The sequence below is a fragment of the Rhipicephalus microplus genome, chromosome 2 (assembly GCF_043290135.1).
Source record: "Rhipicephalus microplus isolate Deutch F79 chromosome 2, USDA_Rmic, whole genome shotgun sequence".
Taxonomy (NCBI): Eukaryota; Metazoa; Arthropoda; class Arachnida; order Ixodida; family Ixodidae; genus Rhipicephalus; species Rhipicephalus microplus.
In genome coordinates this window covers 96,245,813-96,264,325 of record NC_134701.1, presented here as the reverse complement: position 1 = coordinate 96,264,325, position 18,513 = coordinate 96,245,813, and the positions used below count along the sequence as shown (strand labels likewise).

Below are 18,513 nucleotides of genomic sequence, written 5' to 3'. Positions count from 1 at the left end.
AAAATGCTAAATAGGTTTTATGACCGAAGCTTCTCATGGTCTAGGGCAATCTCCCGTCCCTCTGGTGTGCCTGGTAGTCTCCCTTGTCATACAATAGATGGCCTTGTGTGTATATGATTTTGCAAATATTGTTACGGAGATGAAGTAAAGCAAGAGGAACGACACTCGCGCGCCTGTCAGCTGCTTGTGTCCTTACTATTCTTTTACTGTAGTGTAGGTCTCTCCGAAAAACGTTTGTCCCGATACGCAGGACCCTACCTAGTCTTCGTCAAGTTAGCGACGTCAACTACGAGACAGTACCATTGCACTCCAATACATCAAGTTCGTAACTTGTTGACATTGTCCATGTTTCGCGCATGAAAACCTTCTCCTGTCACACTTCTCCGGTCTCGAGCTGAGACGGCGCTCCAATGCTCGGGGGTCCTGATACGGAGATGTAGTAAATGAAGAGGAAGGACACAAGCAGCTGACAGGTGCGCGAGTGTTCGTATGAGCCATTGTGACTCTTGCCTGTGTTTTTTTTTCTCTGTAAATGCATTTTGCACAGAAGTCTGCAACCCCGTAACATATCATCATCAGATGGCGTTAGTGGTTTTCGTGTAGTTGATGATTTGGTATAGTTGACATACATACATACATACATACATACATACATACATACATACATACATACATACATACATACATACATACATACATACATACATACATACATACACACACACACACACACACACACACACACACACACACACACACACACACACACACACATACATACATACATACATACATACATACATACATACATACATACATACATACATACATACATACATACATACATACATACATACATACATACATACATACATACATGGAGATGTACGTACGGACGCATGGACAGACTCATGGATTGAAGGACGCCTCACCCAACCCTTCATCATTCACTCCGTGGATATGCTGTAATTTTTCATTGAGCACCACTCCTTTTGTCATCGCCTACAAAGAATAAATATATTGCAGTTAATAAATGTCATAAACACATATGCGAATCTTTTATCAAATTACTTCATGACATCAGGCTCATTTATCTCGATACATATTCTAATCTTCGCTGCCTAAAGCTCGTACAAAAACAAGCAGAGCCCGTGTGCAACGACTTCTACACTTCGCTGTCAGCGCAAGCCCCTTGGCACAACGTCCGTGTTTCGAAGCGATTGCTTCCCAGAAGGCAGCGGTGACCAGGCAGGGGGAACGCCGAGGCGACGGGCAGGCACCACAGCCGACCGCCACCTCCTTCGCGTCGGCCCGCAGCTGCGAAGTACGGATACCGCAGTTGGTCCTCGGTGCATGTTCTGGCAGACCTTGGAGAAAGCGCGAGCCAGGTGATCGGAATATTATCAAACATATCAAGAAAGTGTTTTATTAACGAAGCCACTACAGCCGGACAGGACAAATAGCTATAGTGTTGCTTGTACTTCGACGATATCGATCAAACCTTTAGCGGACATGACTCGCGCACGGACGTTGGACTAAAGATGAATATATTTTAAAGGCAATGAACTTTAGTTGATTAAAAGATAGGCTGCGTGTTCCAGCAAATTAGACTGTATGCATTACATTGCCGGGACATGACGGCGTCATCTTCGTACCTCTACAGCGGAAACATTTACCCACTTATTTCCAATGTACCCATAAGCGTATAGACCAGACAACTTCGAAGAACCTTTTTTTTCTACTCAAAATCCCTGGCTGTTCGATGAAAAAACATTGAACGCTAACCTGTACTCGAAGCTGTGAAATATCGCTTGTCTGGCATGTATGTAAATACCTATCAGTGAAGACATTTGCAAAAGTTTGTATTTGTAGTGGTCAGAATTTTTCTATCAGTCGTACACCTAATTGTAGAGCACTTAAGCGTTCTCATCTATAGCGCACTTTAACAACACAAGCGCCACACAAAACTATACGATGGCATAACCACACTTGCATTGCCCCATGGGAGGTTTTGCACGAGGCTAGTTTTAAGGCAATACTTAGCAGCAGTTGTTTTTGAACTTGTCAGACATCATTCTATTGAAAGCCTAACTTGCCGCGGGAAGCAATTTTGTAATAGGCATAGTAAGCAGACAGTAGGAAAATCGGTGATTAACTGCAGTGTGTGAAAATATGCAGTGTCAGGATTGTTGTGGACAATGTTATTTTGAATGTTGGGGGCGTGAGAAAGGAAGGGGTTTGCAGGGCAGGCAGGCGTCTTTCATTCCTTAGGCCAACCATGTACGAATGACTGCGTGCAAGCTGCGTCTGTTTGGCGATTCAGTGCAGGTATCGAGTTCTGGTTCTCAATCGGAATGGCATACCGTTTCATCTATGCTGTGTTTTGAGCACGTGACATTGGGCAGTGGACGGCTCCTTTGTTTACTCTAATATCTAGAGTGAAAACAAGGAACCCGTATGGGTCCGGAAACGTCTTCGTGTTTGTTTGTTTTTTCACCTTGACTTGGCCATTACCTGGACCTTCATCCTCGTTATGATACCTAACCAGACGAACTTTCGTAGATGTTTTTGACTACATGAGCTAATTGCTTCGTGCTCGAAATCACGCCAGCATTGTGACATCAAGCACTCCTGATCGCAGACTCAGGTCTTTCTTCTTATTAACACAACGATAGTGAAAGGACTTCTTTTGATGCTACAGAGTATGAGAGAAGAGGAATCGCGAGGGACTTGCGTTAAACTACACTAGCTATTATACAGCATAGCTCAGGGGCATGCGTATGGTGTTGGTGAACACTACACACTGGAAGAGCCTGCTTAGTTTCACGCAGACTCAGTATGTCCCCCATTGCTTAGCGTTCGTGTACAATCAATCGAGAATATTTACTTAGTGTAATGGCCACTTGAAATTGTGGTCTGACCTCAACTGTAGTAGACTGAATATAAAAAAGATAGTGAAACAAAAGCAAAACGTCCCGAGTTGAAGATCATATAGGAAACTAGAAAGTATAGAAAATAAAACAAAAAACAACAAATTGTTGAAAGCCGATATAGCATTTGACAACGAAGAACAGATTTGGGTAGCAGGACCAGAAGATATGCAATGGTAAACAAAGCTGGAATTTTAGCGCCTTGCCATCGCACAGGAGCACTACCTAATCCTGAACGCAGTGCATTTTTTGCATCGGTACGCACGTCAAGACGACTTTTTTGTGACCAGTGCATCAAGGTTAACCACTGAGCCACTGAGGAGCATGTCAGGCATTCAGATTAAGGTGTACCTTAAAACGACAGTAGTAGTTTTCCCACAAGAGTGGGCGCAATATTCAATCGTGGTATCGGCCGGCTAAACTCGGTAGTTACTTATATTCCGAGCTGACGTACACAACAAGCAGGCTCTTGGAAGAACTAGGGATTGCAAAAGCCGCCAGAGAGTCACTGCAGTTCTTAATCAATTCACAGATTTCAACTATGATTTCATTGTAGCCTAAAACACGCCCTTCATAGAATGAGATACTACCAACAATGGCGCTGTTTCTTTCGAGGGATGATTCACCAAACAACTAATAATACTATTATTTAGTTATCGCGTCCCAAAACCACGATGTGATTACGAGAGAAGTCGTATTGGAGGGCACCGCAAATTTCCTTTATCTGGTGTACACTAACGTGCACTCGCACTGCACTGTGCATGGGCTTCCGGCAATTCGTCTCCATCGAAATGTGACTACCGAGGCAGTGGTCAATCCCGCAACCTTCGCGTTGCAGCTCGAGAAGCATAACCACTGCTTAACCACGGCTGGCAACATAATATAAATGGTAGTCAGACCTGTCGCTCAAATATGTCTGAAGTTGTTGCTTGATGCAAAGGCTACCGAGTATCTCCGTGTTTCTTGGATTGCCATTCCTGTACAGCGCATTCACAGAGTGTCAAAAAGTGAGATTTTTGTTGATAGTCAACTGTCCGTCACAATTCGCAATGTGAAATGGCTGTGAAAAACTTGGAAAAAGTGAGAATTACCTCTTTTTTGGGGTCTGACGATACCTTGTCGCGAATAGCTGTGAGAGTGGGTGCCCTCTAGGGTGATAATGTACTTTGTTCTGCCTGAAACGGCGTTTATTGGCGTAAGTAGTACTTGCACAGCAGGTCTATTGATGCGGAAAGCGGGTGGCAGCACCGGACCCAGGAATCACAGCACTCGGCGACACAGCTCACGCTCGGCTCCTCTCGCTAAAGGCGAGACCAAATGTGGCACATAATCTTCCTCTCTACATGCCGTATATTGAGGCTGAAGCCCTCGTGTACCTATTATACGAATAATTACACGCCGGCAGCAATTCTCCACCTCCTACGGAAGTTTGGATAAGGCTCGACTTTTTTACCAAAGCTGTAGGAGGTTATGGTGCACAAAGGGGCCTTCGAAGACCTTACGGGATCACCTTGTGAGATGGGATCACAACTTGCAGAGCTTCTGACGTGCGTCCTCTTCTACCCTTTCGAAGAAAGCAGTGAGTCGGTGCTGAGAGTCAGACACGCTCCCACTACATCAAATGTGGACGATCGAATTCAACGCAAACGCTGCGCTGAATCGCGAACATCGGCTTTTTGCTGAACCTTTAAAAGTTTTCTCAATGCCATGCAGAATATTACACACATGCGTTAGACTTGGAGGCTATTCCTTGAACTTATTCAGTTAATATGATTTTGCTAAAGGGGCCTGTGATGCTATGCACAACGCACGAATGTATAGTAAGCGTGTTATTACCTTGCATTTGCCAGAATTGAACCATTCCTGCATTCCAGAATTTCTTTAGGCCTACAATATTTTCTGTTTTGATACATGTTCAGTCAAAGTACAGGACATGCTTAGCGGCATGCGTATACAAAAGACATCTAAGTTTTTAAATTGAAACATGAAGCCCGCAGCACCACGCCTACGTATATTTTTTTGCAAAAAAATGGTGAGGATTGCCCGGGAAGTCTAGAAATGCTTACAAAGCTTCGTGGCAGATGGTGCTCACACGGGATGACCCGTTGACCGTGTCCGGCCGGTGCTGTCCAGGTTGCACACACGTTTCGAAGCACTCCTCGTACGACGCGTACAACAGCGCTATCTGCCTCATGTCCTGCCCTGTAGAGGCAGCTGGTGGACACTGGCCTCGAGGGAAGTGCCAGCGCCGGCACTCTCTGCCGTCGAAGTTCCACTGGGGTCCCTTCACATCGCGCCTGCAAGTACAAAAAAAACACGTAGGAACAAGGTTTATCAGCATAACAATCTGCTATTCGCAGTGGCAATGAATTCAGCTGGAATATTGTAAAATTTTCAATAACTACATCTTGGCGGTAGTAATGTTAGAACAGAGTAAGTATTTGCATCTTCCTCCAGGTTTAGCATGCCTGTAATATCAGCTAACGTGTCTCATACTCATACACTGTTCTTTTAGCTAGGTAGTAGAATACACAGCAATACGCTGCTGCTAAAGTGGCTGTTGAGATCAGAGGCATGTACAGCGTTCCTTCTCAGAGGGAGGGAGGGAGCTGCGTCGTTGTGCAGACTTTCCGCTCCTCCTATCTATTTGGTCGATGTATGGAGGACCTAGCGCCTAGCCTTTTCTTATGACTAGGGGGGGGGGGGGGCACAGCTCACATGTGCGAAACTCGGGCATGTACGTTTGTCTGTAGAAGTATATGCACGTCGCCAGGTACCTGAGATCTTCGGCATCCCAATTAATTCAAGCACTGAATAGGGTTTGCTTTAGAGCGGAGAGCTCGAGTTCACAAATTGGGGGTCTAACACTAAGTTAAAACCCTAGGCTAATCAGCGAAAACTCTACAATGGCGGTTGAAACTTCCTCTAACATTATAACACGAGATCAGCGAAAACCTCACTTGATGACACGAACGCTGGACTTACCGGCTACGTAGCAGTGTACTTGTATCAGCTGCGGCGTTCTTTTCATCTTCAAACATATACGTGTGTTATTGCTAGACGAGTATGAACCAAGCTTATTCATGAGCAACATTCGAATTATCGTTCTTGACGTGATAGGTCTGCTTTTATATACATAATAAACTGAAAGAGCTTCAATGTGGTGATTTATGCTGAATTTATGCACCTAATACCACTGTCATCCCCACTGTCAGCAACCATTCCGTATATGCTAACGTAATTTTAACGCCCCTGTCATCATGATTATGAGCGAGCATTCCATATCTTTCAAGTAAATACGTCCAGTTAAAGTGGGCCTTAATAATTCTAACTAAACGTTTTTGTTACGAAGTTATGACAGAAGAACCTATTATCCAATGACGCAGGACACACATTGTCAACAAACAACCGAAGGTAGGACTACAAAAGGGAGAAGGCGGGAAGGTTAACCAGACAGCATGAATAGTTAAAGTAAAAGAGAGTTGCACTCAATGCCTGGTCCTTGTACCTTCTGTGCTGTCTGAAAAGGAGAGGCCAGCAACGGCGGCCATCGCTGAAGTGCACTGACATCCGGTACTTTGCGCTGTGTTAACGGTTGTGGTTATAGCGCTTGTCCTCGTTATTCCCTTAGCCCATGGTATAACTTTTTGCGCTTCAGCTGTAAAAAAACAAGATATACCAACTAGCCCACTCCCATACCATGGTTCTCATTGTCATGTGGGGTTTAACGTCCCAAAACCACCATATAGTTATGAGAGACGCTCTAGTTGAGGGCTCCGGAAATTTCGACCACCTGGGGTTTTTTAACATGCACTCAAATATCTGCACATGGGCCTACAACATTTCCCTCTCCATCGGAAATGCAGCCGCCGCAGCCGGGAATCCATCCCGCGACCTGCGGGTCAGCAGCGAGTACCTTATCCCCTAGACCACCATGGCGGGGCACACCGTGGTTATTGACACTGAAAAAAGAGGAGCCACAAGGAACGTACATCACCAGCCTGATGAGAAGTCTAAGATATAGTCTAGTACCTGTCGCATACGGAGAAAACTGGTGTCGCGAAACACCTCTGTTCTGGGTGGCGGGTACGCACGCATGAGCGCGTGCAGCTGGCCTCTGAAGTGAAGCGGTTCGCTCCGCGTGCGCACAGCTGCTCTTCGCGTCCGTCCGTCGCAACGCATTCCTGGCTGCTCAGGTCGTAGTGGAACTCGACTGGTGTTCTGAGGCAGTGCGTGTAGAACACTTCGGCGCATGTGTGCCGTGTCTGAAAAAAAACAAATAGAAACTCACTGAGCCGGAATTATTGATGATCTGCAAGAGTATTCTGTATTCTCCACTTGTTTTGGATATTCTATTGGGGAAGCACTTATACATAGCTCTACATATACCACATTTGGTATTACGTGACGTGAATGGACAGAGAAGAAAGATGGCACGTCTAAACATGATAATCACGATATGCATGTCATGTAAAACATGACAACATGCTCCGCACATAGCGTATTCACGGCCGTTTCGCTAGCTCCACGTATACCAAATTTGGTTTCACATGACACGTCCAATAATAATCACGGCATGCGTGTCATGTAAAACATGTCTACATGCTACACTCTTAGCGTGCTCACGGCCGTTTGGCAAGCTCCACATATACCAATTCGGTATCACGTGACGTGAATAGACAACAAAGGCCCAACACGTCCAAAGATGATAATCCTGACATGGAAATCATCTACGGCATGATTTACGCCCACTTCATGCCGATGTGCTGATTTCAAAAACCCATATCTACCTTCCTCATTCGTGCTTTGCATATCATCGATTTCTACTGTACGTGGGAGCTGCCATTTTTTCCCGATCGCTAACGGTGTCAATCTAGAGGTTCTGTATAAAGTAAAGAAGTTATATTATCGTTCAGTTGGTCGTGTGTTACATTGCGAGTGCAGTACAAAGGCGACTACCTTCAACCAAGCGCGGGAAATGACCCAGGGTAGTGCAGGGTTGCGAGGGTGGATAGTACTCGAAGACGTGCGTTGCGCTTGTCAGCTCAAATTAATTGGAAAGTCTGCGCGCTGAAACAAGATGTTTCGGATATTCTTTTAAATACCGCAATAGGTCGGACATAACGTGATTATACTCGTAAGTTGATAGAGTGGCTGAAGACAGTCATGGAGGAAAATGTCACTTGAAAAACAATGCTCAATACAGTACCTCACCTCTATGCTCTAGCACCTAGTGTACGACTTCAGAAGTGGAGTAGAACTGGCTTGCGACAAACCTATAGGAAGGGGTCTTGAGTAATCAGCACTGAATAAAGCTATTGGAAGTGCTCCGCGAGGGTTTGGAGCTAATACGCAGGGAAGTATAACAATTCCAGCTCTTGATAGCCGGCCTACTCGAATATACATGTATAAACAGAAGTATATAATGCGTTCTAGCCGTTAACTTCAAATACTATCATCAAAAGCCAATCACAACAATTTTTAGGGACAATGAGTATCGCATAAATTCATGGAGAACGTTCATTTGTACATTTCCAGCATAAACATCAAAGTACAGGCTTGAAAATATCGCACATTGTATTCATATCCAATTTTGCAGAACATTTCAAACACCCACCAGGCTTGCCAGAATTATTGGCAACACTGTGCGTCTTACGTCAATTTTCGCAAGGTGACGAAATTGACGGAACTTAGGTGCCACTGTAGTATCTGTTTGCTGTCGATCGCGTACATTTAGCCTGCGCTTTCTTTGTTGAGCCTGCGGCTTCTTTTTCCAAATGGGGTGGGCCAACACCACCTAGATAAGGAACTCATTTAGGTGGTGTTGGGTGGGCGTGCGATGCTTGGCAAGTGGCACTGCTTTCTGGGCCGAAGAGTATTCGTTGTACATTTACTATAACAGCAAACACTTGCAGCTGATGATTACACTTCGTCTCGATGGTAGGGTGTTCTAGCTAACACTGCCGGTTAACCACACGGAAAATACGGTAATACTGCGTCTAGTAGAGAGTGCGAATGAGCCCACCTGAGCACACTGAAACGCTTTTCACAAGAAATGCGGGGCACACTGTGACGTCTGTCTGTATATAGTTAGCTCAGCAACGTATGTGAAAAATGTGCGTACTTGGCAGATATTAACAATCGATCTTATCGATGCCATACAGCGTTCTACAAACTCATGCCCTCTTTCCGTGACGATTAAAAAGTGTTAGACGACAAACGCCTTAGCGTGAGAATTTTAGCGCATCGGGGCAGCCATAAACTTAGAAGAGCTACAGAGGTGGTGCAATGAGGCGCTGTAATGCACAACCAGACAAGTAGATACGAAAATCTATTCTGGTTCATAGAAACAGCGATGCTTGTTGTCATCCAAATGTGTCCAAATCGTAGTTGTCATTGCCCGACAGCTCCGAGGATCTTGTGCATGTAGCACAATCAGTCACACACACGGTGCAGTGTGGTCGCCTACTCGCTGAACATCTGCTTTTCGCAGCTTCCGTACTCTGGGCTGGCGGGACCGGCACGCCTTGTAGGATTTCCGGTTTTTGCAAAATAGTACATCGTGTAGACAGTGCACCCTGATTTATTTCGGTTTTGGTATTGTGCCTTTTAGCTTAATAAATATTATTTTCAATTAGCTGAGCATTTCAGCTATCAGGAGCGTTACTTACAACGGCGCTGCGCCACTTTTATAAGTAGCCATTGAACGCATTCACTAAAAGAGCTTAGTGTCTCACATTTTCACCATCGCAAAAATTTTGAGAATCCGTCTAGTACGAGCCGAGTTACAGATTTGTCACGCGCTAAAATTGAATTCTCTCTTCTATTGTCCCTACGAAAGCACTCGGAGCTCAACAGAGAGGGGTGGCACGGGATAATAAAGCACATACTACGTGCGTCCTGACCTTAATCATTTTGTCATTTTGTCCTTGAACACACAGGTTTCCATACAATCGCGCGCGCATGTGCGCAAAAGTCGTGGCCTTCCACGGTGGCCCTGGTAAGAACCGAGCGCCCGAGGCAGACAAGCCCAAAGAACGACGTTGTGCATTGAAAATGCAAGCCAACAAAGCTACGTCATTAGACTTGAGATTTTGTCCATTCTCACATATTTAGGTCACATGGCCTAATTGTGGGTCCTCATGGCAACAGCGACTTGCCTTTCAATATAAACTTGCATACGGTTTCCTTGGGGAGATTACGGTGTGCTCAATGACTGTGAAATCTGTAGTTGTTTTAGGGGCGAAGCTCTTTACGACGTGGGTCGTATGTCCCATGTCGTCGTCGTAGTAGTAGCCACCTCTCGTTTAGTCCTTAGAATGTCCGCTGGACGGCGGTGCTAGTATATGACGAATATATAATGAAAAGATGCGAGATGGCGATACTTAAAGTGTTCACTAAATGAACAGAGGGCCGCAATGACAAACGAATGTACAGACGGACGAACGGATAGACAGACAGACGGACGCTCGGACAGACAGACAGACAGACAGACAGACAGACAGACAGACAGACAGACAGACAGACAGACAGACAGACAGACAGACAGACAGACAGACAGACAGATGAACGAACGGACGGACAGACAGACGCACGGACAGATGAATGGTCAAAGGTACAGACGGGTGAACAGGAAGACAGACAGACGCATGAACGGACGCACGGACGGATGGACTGAAGCACGGACACATTGACGAACGCTTCGCCTTACTCATCATCACTCACTCCGTGAATATGTTTTGATTTTTTCAACCGAGAGGAAGTGACTGTGCAAGGGAACAGGATAAACCACACAGTGACATAAGTCGAACTTGTTAAGATAATATGAGCACATTTTGACGGTAAGGTAGTGCTGCAGTGCTTTATAGTTGACATCGCCAGCATTCCCAACTCGTGCCTGCCCTCTAGGCAAACAAAGAAGCTCAAATGGCCTTCGAAGGGCCATCGACCATGCTCCTAGATTCATCCAGCTCTTACCCGAAAAACTTTTGCCGGGCTCGAATTCGGCGATGCATCATATCTCATATAAAACCACAACGCGCTCAAGTCCTACGCAGCATTTCCACTTAAACCTCAAACGTGCCCAAGTACTCTGCCGACATCGGTCATTGAAAACTTTTCATTGAACAAACACCGTAAAAGAAAACACTGAAAACTTTTCATTGAACAAACACCGTAAAAGAAAACACAAGAATGAACAAGATTACTCTACCCTTAGGCTAAGAGATTTTACGCCTCATGATAAACGACGTCCCTCCCATAGCTTTTAGGGGCGAAGCTAGTCTAACCTTGTCCTGCATCAGGCGTAACCGGCAGTATCAGACAGACACACAGATAGCCACACAGATAGATGGACGGACGAACAGATGGACGGGCAGACAGGTGGACGGTCGAAAAAATGAGCTGATGCATGGACGGACGGATGGATGGACCCACAGACAGACAGGCGGACGGACAGATGCTTCGCCCTAGTCACCATCAGTGACATCGTGGATATGCCGTTTGTTTGTTTTTTCACAGACTGTTGGTGTATGCGTTCTGGTGCATCACCTGTCCACGAAGAAGAAACGCTCTCCGCAGTGATCGTACGCCTGAGCATACGAGCACGGCTAACATTTTCACGACTCCCAATAATGTAACAACAGGCGGCGCTGACTAACGATGACACGTTTAAATGCACATTTCTACCCCATAATGTGAACCGGGTAGATGACTGCCACCGTAGCCCAGTGGTGGGGCATCGGACACGTTATTCAAATGTAGCAGGTTTGCTCCCTCCTGGTTGCAAGTTATCCTTTCGTCCTCTTTTTTTCTTCCCATCTACATTACACAATTACGTGCAATAACGTCCCCTATACTTTACTTCGCATTATTGTCTGCGAGTTCTCATTAATATTGTGTTGTGTCTAACGAAAAAAACAAGCCGTCCAATTTACACTTGACTTCAATACTAACATGGTTACTCACAACTCAACAACTGAATCGGTATACTGAATAAAATATAACCTGTTCTGAATGAATGAAATAAAGTACGTGGTAGCTTGTATGACCCAGTATTCTGTGCTACAGCTTCACTGGTCAGCGGCCTTAGCAGTAATGAATCGGGTAAAACAGCAGGTGCAACAAATCAGACAGATTACTACCTTGTGCTTATTACGCTGTTTCTTTGCCGTCGTCCCCGCTGAGAACAATGTCGTAAGAGATCCAGATGTGGCATTGTGGATTTCAGGCGCGTGCTGGAGGCTTTTGCTGGGTGTTCGTAACATCATCTTGGTTGCTCTCCGCAATGACGACGGAGCCAACGTCGTCATGGCAGCAACCGGCACGTCCTGGTGAATTTCAAGTGGAATGTTGATATGCCTCCTTATACAATTCGAAACTATATTTCATGCACGCTAAGCTTCTTTAACACATCCTACAGCCATGTGCCACCTCTCATAATGGAACCTGACAGTAAAACTACTGCCTGCTTGTGTATAACCACTTTTCCTTCAAGACTATCACGACATCTCGCTGTCATTCGATCTTTGCGAGCCTCTGGCGACGTTCTACCCTAGACAATAAATATAATACATAAACATAACAAAATACTGTAAAGTAAGGCGATTTCATAGATGGCAGAGTGATAAAAAAAGAACGAACCCTGAGAGGTTTAGATCTGTAGTGTTCGGTGAGCAACGTCTACGCTCTGTTTAGTTCATGTGAAAATCCAACAACATCATACACACGACGCGGATAGCGCCGGATATTTGCAGACTCTTGTGTAGTATTTCACCTGAAGCCGTTGTGGATACAAAATCACCATTGATCGTTTATGGAAGGGTGGTGATACTGTTGCTGATGTCCTCTGAGATCATGCAAAGATTTTCGCTTGACCAAGTTTGAGCTAGTCAAATAATTAGAAGACAGTAATTTCAACGTGCATCTTAGTGTAATATTTACACATGAATCAAAAAAAGTGTTTGGCTTACTGCACAGGGAAATATGGCTTTCGTTGTGATACTGTGCACTGCACACATCTCACACGATAGTTAGCTTATAATAGCTATACGAACACTGTTAAATACTTAACGCTACGCTTTCTTTCTTCCAAACGCTGAGCCGTTACAGCAGTACTTCTTTCTGGTGTTATCATATACTTTCAAATAGACTGATTGTAACTGCGTTAGTTTTTTGAAGCCATTGTAAATATGAAGATATTACCATCAATAACTATACTTTATTAGGATATATGCTGCGTGACTACATCGTGCTACTGAAATGGTGCTACAAAGTAAAACGAATGCACACAAAAAAGGCAACACGAAACATAAGTTATAACTATCAACTCAAGTTTTATTCACATACCCAGAATTTATATGTTATAGCTATGCGTGGCATCACCCAAGAAACAGCCCATGCATAAACGTATGAAAACCTGTGTAAACAACCGATGAGAATACACAAAAGCAACAGCATCCATTAAATTGACCATGAGAGCAAGTAGATTCTGTCTATGCGTCCACGTAATTTTCCAGTAAAAATACAGTGTCAGCCTGGAATTTCCGCCTTATAAGATTAGGATTACTATATCGCTGAGCGATAACAATCGCAGTTATTACAAAAAGATTAGATTTTTATTTACTACTTTAATAATGCTAACCACGAATAACCAGAAAGTTTTAGGTTTGATATATCAGAGGCCCTGAAATACTTTTTTCATGCAATGAATTCACTGGAAGAACTTATTTTCTCACGAATTCAACGCCGCAAAAAAGTTTAAGAATCCATCCAGTGCGAGTGGAGTTACAAAGGTTTGTCGCATGCTGTTATTGCATTCTCTCTTCTCTCGTTCCGACGGAAGCGCTGCAAGCTAAGCAGGAAATGATGGCAGTGCCACAGAAAAACGTCACGTGCACCTTGTAACCTTGAGAACTTTTTTCTTGTTTTTCTTCGAATGCACGGCTTTTCAGTGTGATCGTGCGCACACGCGTGGACAAGTAGCGGCCTCCCGCGGCACTCTCTGTAACGAGTGAGCGCCCCATGTTAAAATCAGCCAATGGCTGATAGGTGAGCTTACTACGTGTCATTTGGGGGCATATTACGTGATTTGTTGAAAAAATAAAAGGCACTTTTCAGCTGACTTTGATAATTTATTGTAAATTCCAGACCACGTGCTGCTCTATATTATTTGGCTCACGTTTTGTCGGGAGCCTCTACTACCGATCGGCAGCGTTTTCGGACCATGCTCAAAAAAGTGTTGCAGGACCTCTTTAAGCAGTGCAGTATCGAAATACAGCATGTTGTAAAGCGAAATTTGACATATTTATTCGCCTATTTACATTACCCCAACTATCCTTCGAGAACATGACAGTTAGGCTCTACGATAATTTTTAAGGAAAAAGGGAAAACAAAAACAGAACAAAAAAAGCGAAAACGTACAAGCATAAGAAATTGACATGATGTTCGCAAGTAGAAATGAGAGTACACCATTTAAGCTAAAACAATATTAATAATAACAGTGGCGATAAAGATAATGATGATGGTATTACACGATATATACAAGGTATAGTGCAAGTTATGGGTACTATAGAATGCTGACATCAAAGCGGATTGTTTCAGAAAACATATGAAGCTTTTATTGGGAATTTGACAAGTATAATCACGATATTACCTTAATCCTCACGTGACGCTGTGTGCACCTTTTGTCCACGTATTTTTCTTTTACTAAACAAATGTAGTCTTATATTACGATCGTCATTGAAACAAATATTATAAGCACATCAGCAAAAGAGATTTTGAAAGGGTATATACCTAGACCCTGCACCAGCTGACAGCAAGATGTCGATTGTGCGCGTTATGTACTTGATAGCTGCACAACTTAAGATTCGTAGTCTTATCGGCTGCACAAAATCGACTGTAGAGGTGGCAGCAAGCATGCATCTACGAGGTAGATTGAAGCCCGTGGCGTGACGTGCGCGCAGGTAAGGATGTATGTTGTTGTCGCAGCGCTAGCAGGACACTTCGTCATAGTGGATCCGGGTCACTGCCCTTCAACACAGAACAACCAAGACAGAATGTTAGGTGGACCAACGAAATTAAAAAGTGCGCAGGAATAACGTGGCAACATAAAGCACAGGACTGGGTTGATTGGCGTATCATGGGAGAAGCATTTGCCCTGCAGTGGGAGTCGTCCAACTGATGATGATGATAATGAACGTACGACGTGTCGTTAATAAATATGATAATTGCCGACAGCGAGCCAGCAGACTATTTAGATATAGAAAGTCAGTGTATTATCCATTTAGGGCCCATTCTATCCTTCACTGACGAAAGAATCAGCCTACACTCCAGGCAGTTTAAAAATATGCTCGATCTCCGCTGACCGTGACAACGGTATCGTGCAGTATTCAGGATTAGGCAGTGATTAGTTGCACGCAGGTATAGAGACAGTCGGAATCACTTGACAAAATATGCGACGCGTTCAAATAAATTTAGTTTTCTTCCCAGTTATCATGTCCAAACTTTATTGTTTCATGAGTCAATCATTTTATCACAATAACTGCCGACGTAAGCGCATTACCTTGTATCTTTTCGAAGTGTGCTTTGGCTGAAACGCCGCTGCGCCAAGAAGCTCGCCCGCATCTTCGAAGTCGGCTGTGATTGGTGGGCTAACTGTGCCAACTCGGTAGTGAACGTGCGTTGTGGCCACAGCCGCGAGAGCAAGGATGACAGTCAGGAAGAGGGCCAGCAATGAACAACCCAGGGTGGGAGCCCAGGCAACGGTGTCCTCAGATACACCATGCAGTTTTTCACCGTCATCTGCGGTAGAAATAGCGGATGATTTTAAATCACTGTAAAATACCACTGACGATAACAACTCATTCTAATTAAAGACACACCGAAGGATAACGGTCATATACTAGAAGCTTGTTGTCTTACAGGAAATTACAGTGACATATATTGAGGCATAAAGAAAGAGTAAGGAAACGTTCCCGTCTTTTTAGTTCTAGTTTCTAAACATTTAATATATTTACAAAGGACGTGTTGCAGCTGACACATAGCGATAAATGTGAACAGAAATACCTATATTATATAACAATAGAGTTATTGTATAACAGCATTTTTTCTCCTCATGGGGCATAGAATGCAACACAGTTACGCTGTTTAGACAAACGAGTAAGGAAAACACACTCGAACACATGCTTTTGTGTGTCTAATCGCGTCTCTCTTCTTCCCGTGGCTATGTCGGACAACGTTATGCGAATTTCCGCTTTAGGTTAATGTTTTCAGAATCCTCATTACAATGAAATGTGGGGCCCAACAGCACGTGTTCTCATACAACCAAGCTTATTCTCAGCACTAAAGCGCTGCATACAAACTAACTAGTCGCCACCTTGGTGTTTTCATTCATCGGTCCCTGGTATACAGCGAGATATTAATTACAAACATGAAGATAAGTATTAAAAGGTATGGGCGAATGAGAACTTAGAAGGCATGAGCTAGTGTGCTCTGGCTTGCTCCTGTGCGCAGTAAAAAACACGAAAAAAAGATTGATGAAGGTTGTGGTGGGGAAAGCTAGAGGTGATGCGTATGTACGATAACTACATAACAGAGCGATTTTTTAAAGGGTTTCTGTCTAATCTCGTACTCTTCAGAAAGACTATAAATGATGTTGCAGCAGGTGTCGATGCTGGGTGATTGGACATGGGCGTACAATGTGCTACTACACTCGTACAGATGAGCTTTATGACAGAGATAGTTCCACATTACCTAATGACGAAACGCAGGTTTTGAATGTTTCTTCCTCGCTGCTCAAAGCAGATGTACTCGCCAGAGAGGCACCCGCCGATGGAGCGGGACTGAGTGGAGCCCGTGGTTCGTGGCTTGATGACGAAGATTGCGCGTAAGTGACGTGAGCCATAAGGTAGCGTAGCCATCCTGGAACTTTCCCCGCGGTAGAAACGTCGACTGGCCAGCTCTGAGATAGCTTTAATGCATGTGGCGGAGCCATTGTTCTTCACCTCTTCGTCTTTAGTGGAACGATTAGATCTGACGTAAGGAGCGTCCTAGTAGAGATGATGCGGATGATGCCCCATATGAATGACTCACACCCACTCTGGGGAATTCGCCAAGAAGGACATAATTAGACAGAAGTAATCACACATACATAGTATATTTACTGATTTATATAATATTTAACTTGGAGAAACTAATTACACCAAATAAGCAATTTGCGATCGAAACCACCCTGATTCAAAAGGTAATCTTTCACAGTAGAACAGAGATCCTGGCGACAATGACCTAATGAGAAGGCTCGCAAAAATATTATTATAAATAATGAAATTCCATCGAATTCGCTGAAATCCCACTGTTATGATAATTTTCATAAGTAAACTAAAGTTGCTACAGGGTAAAAACTAATTCTTGATTCTTTCGTCCTTTCAAAATCAGCATAGAGCGAAAAAAGCCAGACCTATGCATATAATAACCTATTTTGTAACTCCACGGAGTAATTTTGTGAAAGTGACCTTCTCTTTGCGTGTTGAACAGTAAGGCTTACGTCAAGTAGTAAATTTTGTCAACATTTGTTTAGATGAAATACTAATCCCGGCTGCGGCGGCTGCATTTCCGATGGAGGCGGAAATGTTGTAGGCCCGTGTGCTCAGATTTGGGCGCACGTTAAAGAACCACAGGTGGTCGAAATTTCCGTAGCCTTCCACTATGGCATCTCTCATATTATTATGGTGGTTTTTGGACGTTAAACCTCACAAATCAGTCATCAATCAACTGCCTTACCTGAGTCTTTCATTATCGCACGCCTTTAAATCTGTTATAAATTATGAGTGCTGATGTGGGAATAATTGAGAGTACCAGATCACTAGAGCGGCTTTCGCCAGAGTGTCTCCTATTTCATCCATTTTTAAATGCCAAGCAGCTCTTTGACTAGCCTGTGTAATGTTGTCCCTCCGTACACCCTTACTACGCATGCTCGCGTGTTTTGCCGGCTCAAAAAGACACCTGCAAAACTGTCGCTCCTCCCCTCTCGAGAACCTGGGAAAGCCGACGCAAGCAGCGTCTGCTAGTAAAAAAGTGCCAGACCTGCACAGAACACATAGCACAGTCAAAGCGAAAGCTTAAAGAAAAGGTCTTTCAGAGTCTTTTCTAAGCACTCGTTAGGTAGCTGCTACAATTACACTGGCGTGGTACCGACTGTGTCTTTAATAATAATAGATTTTGTGTAGTAGGCTGGCATTCACCATGCTATCCTTCGTCATTTTTTGGAAAAGCGTTGTATCCGCTACACAATTGTTTTGTAAAATTTCGTTATGCAGTACTGACGACCATGAAAAATCACGCCTGAATGGGTATGTACCCACAGTTATTAAACGATCAAGAACATTTTTTTGTAAACAAGCATTGGACAATCCCCTCGTTGCGCAATTAGCATTGTGTGACGCCTGGTTGTCCTCTTCATTTTCGAGAACGCATTACTCATATTAACGCGATTGGTTTCCCTACATGAAGCCTGCATAAGGCAAGTTTGGGACAAAGTTCCGAGCACTGGCGTAGCTCAGTCGCGCCTGATACTCCTACAATGATG

The 18,513-nt window shown here is 44.1% G+C and overlaps 1 protein-coding gene across 1 annotated transcript; it reads right to left on the bottom strand.

Moving 5' to 3' along the window:
* Positions 1 to 373: 373 nt before the first annotated feature.
* Positions 374 to 17,721, bottom strand: LOC142790598 (uncharacterized). Its single transcript, XM_075885314.1, has 6 exons — positions 17,709 to 17,721; positions 15,493 to 15,731; positions 12,074 to 12,259; positions 6,963 to 7,195; positions 5,023 to 5,227; positions 374 to 526 (listed from the first exon to the last, which is right to left on the bottom strand). The coding sequence occupies exons 1-6, from the start codon at positions 17,719 to 17,721 to the stop codon at positions 374 to 376; spliced, it is 1,029 nt and encodes a 342-aa protein (XP_075741429.1).
* Between the last annotated feature and the right edge of the window lie 792 nt (positions 17,722 to 18,513).

Coding starts and splice junctions, on each gene's coding strand:
- LOC142790598 (XM_075885314.1), bottom strand. Junction 12,260..15,492: donor ACACTTCGAAAAGATACAAG/GTAATGCGCTTA, acceptor GAAATTCACCAG/GACGTGCCGGTTGCTGCCAT. Junction 527..5,022: donor CGGTCAACGGGTCATCCCGT/GTGAGCACCATC, acceptor ATGCATTTACAG/AGAAAAAAAAACACAGGCAA.